Source organism: Sciurus vulgaris, assembly GCF_902686455.1.
Source record: "Sciurus vulgaris genome assembly, chromosome: 3".
Classification (NCBI taxonomy): Eukaryota; Metazoa; Chordata; class Mammalia; order Rodentia; family Sciuridae; genus Sciurus; species Sciurus vulgaris.
Genome location: NC_136463.1, coordinates 170,898,772 through 170,907,752, shown reverse-complemented (window position 1 = coordinate 170,907,752; position 8,981 = coordinate 170,898,772). Strand labels below are relative to the sequence as shown.

General features: G+C 49.9%; 1 protein-coding gene across 1 annotated transcript; it reads right to left on the bottom strand.

The window, feature by feature from the left end:
- Positions 1–3,378: 3,378 nt before the first annotated feature.
- LOC306655663 (tubulin alpha-1D chain) lies at positions 3,379–8,250 on the bottom strand. The gene is made up of 4 exons (XM_079130317.1): positions 8,092–8,250; positions 5,598–5,820; positions 5,129–5,277; positions 3,379–4,393 (listed from the first exon to the last, which is right to left on the bottom strand). Exons 1-4 carry the CDS (start codon positions 8,092–8,094, stop codon positions 3,410–3,412), a joined length of 1,359 nt encoding a protein of 452 aa, XP_078986443.1. The 5' UTR covers positions 8,095–8,250; the 3' UTR covers positions 3,379–3,409.
- Between the last annotated feature and the right edge of the window lie 731 nt (positions 8,251–8,981).

Sequence of the window (8,981 nt, the reverse complement as noted above, 5' to 3'; positions counted from 1 at the left end):
GTGTAGAACACAATGTGTATTAAATGTGCACAAACACACATGAGATGTATAGATGTCTCTAAAAGAAAACACTAACAAAAAAAATTAACAGTGGTGGCTGCCAAGAGGGGAACAAGACAAAGGAGATTGATTTTGGCACTTTGCAGATTTCTTTGGTACCTTTTGAATCCTGAAGCATGAACACATAAGGACTGTTCAAATACATATAAAAATTTTTAAAACCTAGTTTGGGAACTAGGACATGAACAAGAAGCCACATGCTGCTCTACAAGGCAGCCCATACCAAGTGCCAAATGAGTGATGGAGACAGACAGTAGGGGCTGGGAGAATCCAGAGGAGGGGAGGGCCTGGGAGCTGGAAGGGTTCTGGATGGCTGCGACCTAAACTGGAAGGAATGTCAACACTGAGAGGAGCAGGGGAAGGTGGCGCTCCAGAAGGGAATGGTGAGACTGCAGCTCCAGAGGCACACATATCCCTGACGCAGCAGAGTTGAGGGAAGAAATTTGGTGGGTGGAATCCAACTCTGGGAAGCTGCCTCTCGTGTCTATCTGTAGGAGGTAATTGTACCCTATCCTTAGAAGCATCAGGGATGAAAGCATTCCCTTGCATTGAGGGAGTCCCCAGGAGCCAGGCTGGGTGGCCCTCCCAGCTGCCACCTCCCAATACCACACCCAGTCCAACCCAGGCTTGCCAGTGCATGCCAGCAGGCGTACACTGGGATGCCTTTCAGAGCCTGACAAGAAGAGATAGTCATACAGCTGCCCAGGGTAGGTTGGCTGGCACAATAGGCAGGAGGGGAGATAGGCTGCCTCTCTGGATGCCCAGACATACTAGCAGATGACAGTCCCAACATTCTCTCAGCCCCTCCTCCAGGCCTCTCCCAGGCCCTTACCCCACCTCCTATGAGATGTCAGAGGACCCTTTCCAAAGGACACTGAAAGCCCAAGACTTGTCCCCAAAGAAGCATCTGTCCTAGTTCAGGCCCAGATACTAGGCTCCTGCCCACAGCCTTGATGCCCTCCCCACCCCAGAACCCGGGCAAGGCAGAGTCAGGCATCATTCCCTCCCTGCCCTGGAGGTGCCTGAGTCACTGTCTGGGCATCAGGCACCTGACAGGCCAGAGGAGCCACTGTGGGTAGGAGGGAGAACATCTGAGGGAAGGTGGGCAGCAGCCCAAGCTTTAGCTTGGACTGATCTGGGTTTGAATTCCCCCTCCTCGCATTTACTAGCTGGGTAAACTTGGGCAGGTCACACAACTTCTTTGAGCTTCAGTCCCCATCTCTGTTCAAGTAACAAGTTCCTTCAACAATACTGAGTGTCTAATGTATCAATGAGGAACCAGGTCCTGTTCCCATGGAGTTCCCCTTTTGGTGGCATAGTAACTATACCTACTGCGGAATGAAATAAGATAGTACGGACACAGAGCCTTGCAGATAGTAGGTGCTCAAAAAATGGCAGCAATTTCTTGGGGTGTGAAGGGCCCCCAAAGTAACCCTCTTTCCTTCCCAGATTTGAAGCTAGGTGAGGGAGAGACACAGGAGTCAAACGGTGATTTTAAAATCAGCTCTTTTAGTAGAGAAAAACATGGATTGAGGATATAGCTGTGCTATTCAGTCAAAATGGGCTTCTAAATATGCTCTCTGAATTAAATTACCCTGCACCCCACCACATGACATGCTTACACACACACGAGTGCAGCCTCTCTGTTTTGAGAACAGAGCCTGTTAAGCATAAATCTTAGAAGATGAGTTAGAACACTTGCTGCCTCTGAGTAACTCCCAGAGAGGAAGGAAGCTGCTGGGCTGGACATGCCCATTTTCTCCTCTAAACCCCCACTATCCTGTTGCTTCCACTCCATCTTCTATTACTACGAAGTACTTGTTGGGACAAGAATGGCAAGGACATGAGGGGAAGGAGCCACTCCTTGCATGACATCCTGGTGCTGGACCTCATGGCAGTTGATCCTGGTGGTTCACCTGCCTTCTCTGAGATCCATTCCCCTACCTCCCCTGCCCTGTTCTGTATATCACAGGGCTGCATGCCCTTTGTCCCCCTTGCCAAAAGGCTTCTGTCTAGTTTCAGCCAATGGTTTCCATTGAAGAGATTGAAGATGGGAAGATGGAAAACGCCAAGTAGCCCTGCTGTGGTTCCATTTCCCTCCTGGTGGTCCCAGTTCTGGTATCACATCTCATCTGTTGGTTCTCTGGCCTGAGTGGTGACAGCAGCTTCCTGATGTTGCTAATTTCGAGGTCACCCTCCTAGCCTTCCATCTTTGGGAGGTGGCACTAAGCCTGGGAAAAGGAAGCTGAGGGTGACACTGAGAATTGAATCCCTGCTTGTTGGGGTCAGATGTGGATGACCCTACTTCCAACAACCCCAATGGTTAAACCATCCCTCAACCTAGAAGGGTCTCCAGGAAGTTCATGTGAAAGGACTTAAGGACCACCTTCTGCCTGGAAGTGGAAACTTGACAGGTACCTGCATAACACACAGCATAGGATTGAGAAAAGGTCACTCGTTTTTATTTTATGTATTTATCTGCAGTACTGCAGATTGAAGGCATGAGGTTTTAGCACTGAGCTCCCTAGCCCTTTTCATTTTGAGACAGGGTATCCCTAAGTTGCCCAGGCTGCCCTCAAATTTGCAATCCTCCTGCCTCAGCCTCCAGAGGTGCTGGGATTCCAGATGTGCACCACCACACCTAGCTGGTCACATGTCTTAGGAAAAGTGATGAGTGTTGATGGAGATTACTAGAGGTTAGCCATTCTGCTAGCCATTCCCTCTTTGTTGCTGCTACTACGTTACTGCCTCACTGTCAACTTCTGGACTCTGTATGCTGACCTTCTCCCTGCAAAGGCCTCCAGACTGTGGGGTGGACCAGTGAGCAGCAGCCACTTCTGACTTCTCTAGTGCATCACTCTGGGCCTTCCTGTCGAAGCCCTGGGTGAACTTCACATTGCACGCTTCACAGCACCACCTCTTCCCCCAGGGTTTCCCATTGACTCTGCAGCCCAAGTGCGTGCAGCCCAGAAGTACAGGGAACTTGATTTTTGGTGGGGTGAAGGTCTAGCTCACAGAATAATGGAGCAGTGCATAAGCTCCTCCACCCTCGCCTGCCCACTCACTCCAGGATGGCCTGAGATGCCATTTACACAGCAGCATCTTCTCTAGGCTAGATTCGCCCTCCTTTCCTGCCATACTCCCCACGGCCCCCATTCTGCTCACTGGAATTGCAGTCTAATGAAATCTAAATCAGATCTGCCTTCAGGGGAGCCCAGGCTGGAACATCAGCCTTCCTTTCTCTCGTGAAGGATAAGCCCTCCTCCCCCATGATTTTCCCCAAGAGAAAAAGACATTTATGAGACAATAAGGCCACAGTACTTTATTTAGGACAGATATACAGGATCCTCTAGTATTCATCCCCTTCCTCCTCCTCTCCCTCCCCCTCCATGCTGTCCATGCCCACCTCCTCATAGTCCTTCTCCAGAGCAGCCATATCCTCTCGGGCCTCAGAGAACTCACCCTCTTCCATGCCCTCACCCACATACCAATGCACAAACGCCCTCTTGGCATACATCAAGTCGAACTTGTGGTCCAGGCGGGCCCAGGCCTCGGCGATGGCGGTCGTGTTGCTCAGCATGCACACGGCACGCTGCACCTTGGCCAGGTCACCCCCAGGCACCACGGTGGGAGGCTGGTAGTTGATGCCAACCTTGAAGCCCGTGGGGCACCAGTCCACAAACTGGATGCTGCGCTTGGTCTTGATGGCAGCGATGGCGGCATTGACATCCTTGGGCACCACGTCTCCACGGTACAGCAGGCAGCAGGCCATGTACTTGCCGTGCCGGGGGTCACACTTCACCATCTGGTTGGCGGGCTCGAAGCAGGCATTGGTGATCTCTGCCACTGACAGCTGCTCGTGGTAGGCCTTCTCTGCAGAGATGACTGGAGCATAGGTGGCCAGGGGGAAGTGGATGCGCGGGTAGGGCACCAGGTTGGTCTGGAACTCTGTCAGGTCCACGTTGAGGGCCCCGTCAAAGCGCAGGGAAGCTGTGATGGAGGACACGATTTGGCTGATGAGGCGGTTGAGGTTGGTATAGGTTGGGCGCTCGATGTCCAGGTTGCGGCGGCAGATGTCATAGATGGCTTCGTTGTCCACCATGAAGGCACAGTCTGAGTGCTCCAGGGTGGTGTGGGTGGTCAGGATGGAGTTGTAGGGCTCCACCACGGCTGTGGACACCTGAGGGGCTGGGTAGATGGAGAACTCCAGCTTGGATTTCTTGCCATAGTCCACAGAGAGCCGCTCCATCAGGAGGGAGGTGAAGCCAGAGCCGGTGCCCCCTCCAAAACTGTGGAAGATGAGGAATCCTTGCAGCCCTGTGCACTGGTCAGCCTGTCGAGTGAAGGAGAAGAGAAATGTGGGGTCTGACACACAGATGACAAACAGGAACAACCATCTGTGCTGTTCAAAATCCCCAAAAGCTTCATGAAATCCTTGGAAAACTTTCCCAAAAGCACAAGAGATCCATGTGGGAGGCCTCTTTATCCCTCTTCCTTTATCCCTCACTCTCCTCTTTATCCCTCTTCCTTTCTACAATCTCCTGAGGCCTTCCATGCACAGCTCTCTTGAATCTTGTGACATAGTCATTTTTGTCAATGACTTGCCAATTCCACCCAGCTTCACGCCCATGTCCCCCTAATTTAACTTCAGATGTTTCTGGAGGGCTTCTCTACTCAGATCAACAATTCAGGACCATTCTTCATGGAATCCAAAGTCAATCACAGAGTCTTGTGCTAACATTCTTTTAACCCCTGATTTTCATGATGGTATTCTTGGAATGCTTATGGACCTCCATAACTCGGCCAAGCAACCTGCCAACATGTTTGTATTAGGGGTCACTGCCTAGCACTGGGCCAGTCACTATGGAACATAAAGAAGACAGCCAGTTCCAGGTTGGGACTATAGTTGGCCTCCACTGATCAGAGCAGGGGCCCCCCTCATTGGTTCCAGTTCTTTTGTTTAGAAGGCTTTCCCAGGGGATAAGGCTGTCCTTGCCCAGTCTGGGCTTCAGAGCACTTCACAATAGGGATCCGGATTCCCATGCCCTGGTCCTCAGTCATCCCTTACCAGCTTCCGAATCCGGTCCAGCACCAGGTCGATGAGCTCCTTTCCAATGGTGTAGTGACCTCGGGCATAGTTATTGGCAGCATCTTCCTTGCCTGTGATGAGCTGCTCTGGGTGAAAGAGCTGGCGGTAGGTTCCTGTCCGAACTTCATCTGCAAGGAGTAGAATTTTAGGTTCCACCTCATTTGCAATCCAACTCCCAAGTCCCAAGGTACTCATAGGGAATGGGGTCCCAGATTCTACTCTAGAATCCAGAAGAGCTACATCCAGGCTGCTGTCATTACCCTCCCTGAACATGCTTTCCCATGACATGGAAAGGGATGTGAGGTGGCCTTGGAACTCAGGATCTGAGTGACAATGATTCTGTAGATCTGGAGTTCTAACTGGCTACAGCAACTGGGAGGCTATAACCATTCACTCCAGTGCTCTCCAGTGATGGAATAGGCTATAGTAGGGACTGATCATCACTTACCAATCACAGTGGGCTCCAGGTCCACAAAGACTGCACGGGGCACATGTTTTCCAGCCCCAGTTTCACTGAAGAAGGTGTTGAAGGAGTCATCCCCTCCCCCAATGGTCTTGTCACTGGGCATCTGCCCATCGGGTTGGATTCCATGTTCTAAGCAGTAGAGCTCCCAGCATGCATTGCCAATCTGCACACCAGCCTGCCCCACGTGGACTGAGATGCACTCACGCTGAGTGGCAAAGGGCAGAGAATAACCTTAGTATGGTGTCTGGACATCATTCTTTCCTGTCTTCCTTGAATGGTTCTCTGGCTGAGGACCAAGGTTCCTGGACTCTGCTCCCCTTGCCCCACCTCCTGTATCTAAGCATTTATTGGTGGCATTGGAAACCCTCAAAGGAAGCAGATGTGGGCAGATTGAAGATCATACAGCCTTGCTCAGTGACTAAGCATCTCAGTGAGGAACATGGACCGGATCAGATGAGTCTGGCAGACAGCAATAATCAATCCACCCATGTTCAGAAAGAAATGAGGAGCCATTGGTGAGGAAAGCAAGGGAAAACATGAACACTGAATTTGATACTCTCTGGCAGGGGAGGAAGTGAATGCAACTGGAATGGGATTCTGCAGTCAAGCTTAGTAGCTAGTGTTCATCACATTATTCTTAGCTGGGCAGGTTGGCATACACCTGTAATCCTAGAGGCTGGGGAGGCCAAAGCAGGAGGATCACCAATTCAAAGCCAGCCTCAGCAAATTAGCAAGACCTTAAGCAATTCAGTGAGACCCTATCTCTAAATAAAATACAAAAAAGGGCTGGGGACCTGGCTCAGTGGTTAAGCACTCCTGAGTTTAATCCCCAGTACCCCCATAAAGAACTCATTACATTATTCTTTATACACTTTTGCATATGTGAAATACTTCATAATTTTAAAATTTAAATCCTTAAATTTAATACCTCACTGACTTTTAAAATATGAAATAAGAACCTTGACAGGATTTTCAGATGACTGGAATTAATTCATAAGTAATCTATATCCCAGCCTTATGACTTCTCTACTTATCTTAAACAAGTTGGCATGGTTTCCTGTAAAATGGGAATGATAACAAAAGTCCCTTCCTAGAATGGAAGAGAGTTGAATGGAAGGACACCATCAGACTGTCTGGCCATTGCCTGACACATGCTAGGGTATGCCATTACATATTGGGGCTCCTTACCAATTTCCCACCCCCAATTCCTGGTTTCATGATAAGAGAAGGGAATAAGTTGATGTAGGGACACAATGACTTAAAGAGAGGTTCCGGAGAGAGAGCTGACTTGGTCACCTATCACCTTGCAAGGCTAGCACTGCCTGCTGCACCTCTGAGCTTGCCCAGACTCTGTCCACAAAACCAGACACCATCCTGGTCCTCACAACTGTCAGTCTACACAGGATGTCTCTCAGGGAACAATGCCCCATACTCTGGGGCAGCAGGTTTGGGACAAAGAACTCAGCCTCAGGAGCCACACAGACCTGGCCTCTACTACCTCTGACAAGTTACTTCACCTCAGATTTCCTGAGCTCCTTTTAATTTTTATTATTTTTTTATTTTTTGTAATTTTAGATGGACAGCATGCCTTTATTTTATTTGTTTATTTATATGCAGTGCTAAGGATTGAACTCAGTACCTCACATGTGCTAGGCAAGTGCTCTGCCACTGAGCTACAGCCCCAGCTCCTGAGCTCCTTGTTCTTGATAGTAAAAATGGCAGACTTTGCTGTGCTGTTTAGTGCCAATTTAAAAAGCACGAGCTAGATACCAGGCACTGCATTATGCCCTTCTCATACATTACCTCCTTCAATCCCCACAACAATACCTTAGGTGGGTACTTTTACTATCCCCATTTTACAGATGAGGAAACTGACCTCAGGAAGGTTAAGTAACCTGCTTAAGGTCAAGAGCAAAAGTAGCATCTTCAGAGGAGGAGGGACAACCTGGCTCTAACCATGCTCTTAACTGCTCTTCTATCCTGCCTGGCAGGGAGACTGTTACAGATATCAAACGTGCCCATGCGCAGCACAGTGGCTCAAGATTGGTGGAGCAACTCCCTCTCCTTCCTCCTCCCTCTCCCACTGATCTGTAGCAGAAATATGGAGTTGAACAAGGGCACAGGTGGCAGAACTAAGGGAGAAGCCTGAAAAGAGCAGCTTCTGTGGAGGACATGTCACCACAGATAAGAAAGGGGACCTGAGCCCAACAGGGAATTTCTGGCAAGATCCAGGGTTTGGAGATTTAGCCAGTATGGAAATTGCCTACACTTTCTGCTCAAGTCCTGCTTCCCACATGTTTCCCACCCCTAAATTCAGAGCCCTTCAGCAACCCTGCTCCTGAGCTGGGGGGGGGGCACACGCATATCCAGAGGTCTCCTTTTGTCTCCCCGCCTCACCTCACTTCACCTCAAGTTATAGCTCCACAAATACCTGGACCCCCAAAGTACCCTCACGCCAGCCATCTGCCCTGCTCACCATGTTGCCTGGCTGGGGCCTGGCTGGGTTCCTCTGTCTGTGGGTCTGCCTCCTGGTAGAAGGCAGAGGTGGATCTGTGAGAGACACACAGCTGTGACCTCCTTATACTCTCTGGTTGCTCTCCTGGGGGAGTGTTGTTAGAAACGGCCCCAGGAGGACTGGCCTGTTGACTTGGATACAGCCCAGCAGGCAGGGCTGATCCTGGGCCCACACGGAGCCAGAGGAAGGGCCAGGACTAGGAACCCCACACAGCTATTCAGGCCCCTGGGTACCTGTTATCTGTTGCCAGCCACTTTATCCCTTTTCTGGTTATAGCCCAGCCTTTAAGAGTGGGAGAGGAGTTAGAAAACAAACCCCCAGAACTCCAAACACCACCACCTCTTCCCTCCCCGCATGATTAGTGAGACCTGAAGTAGTGTGGGTGGGACTAAGAAGATATCTGCAGTCATCCAGAAATAATGAGTCCTTGGGCAAGAGATCAAACGTGGGATGTTCTGGGTGCAAAGTCCCATATCATAGAACATAGGGAACTAGGGTCTCATAGGGAGCCCTGCGCTGAATACTTACTAGCTCATAACTTCTTTGGGACTCAGTTTTCTCATCTGTAACATTGTGAGGCTCAAAGGAGATAAACTCTCTCAAGTGCTTAGTATGGAACTGCTGCTGTTCCCTAAAGGCAAAGCAAGATGATGAGCAGAGTCCCAAGGCTGTTCTTAAATGTTTCTCCCAAGTGTACTGCAAGTCATGGCTGCACTAACCTGGCCCTGTGTCCCCAAAGGAGACTCCATATTGCCTTGGGAAAAATTCTGAAATAAAAAAATTTCAATCTATAGTATTTACATCCTGTTTTATACACTGTCCCCACAACCTCGTGCTCGGTGTTGAACCCA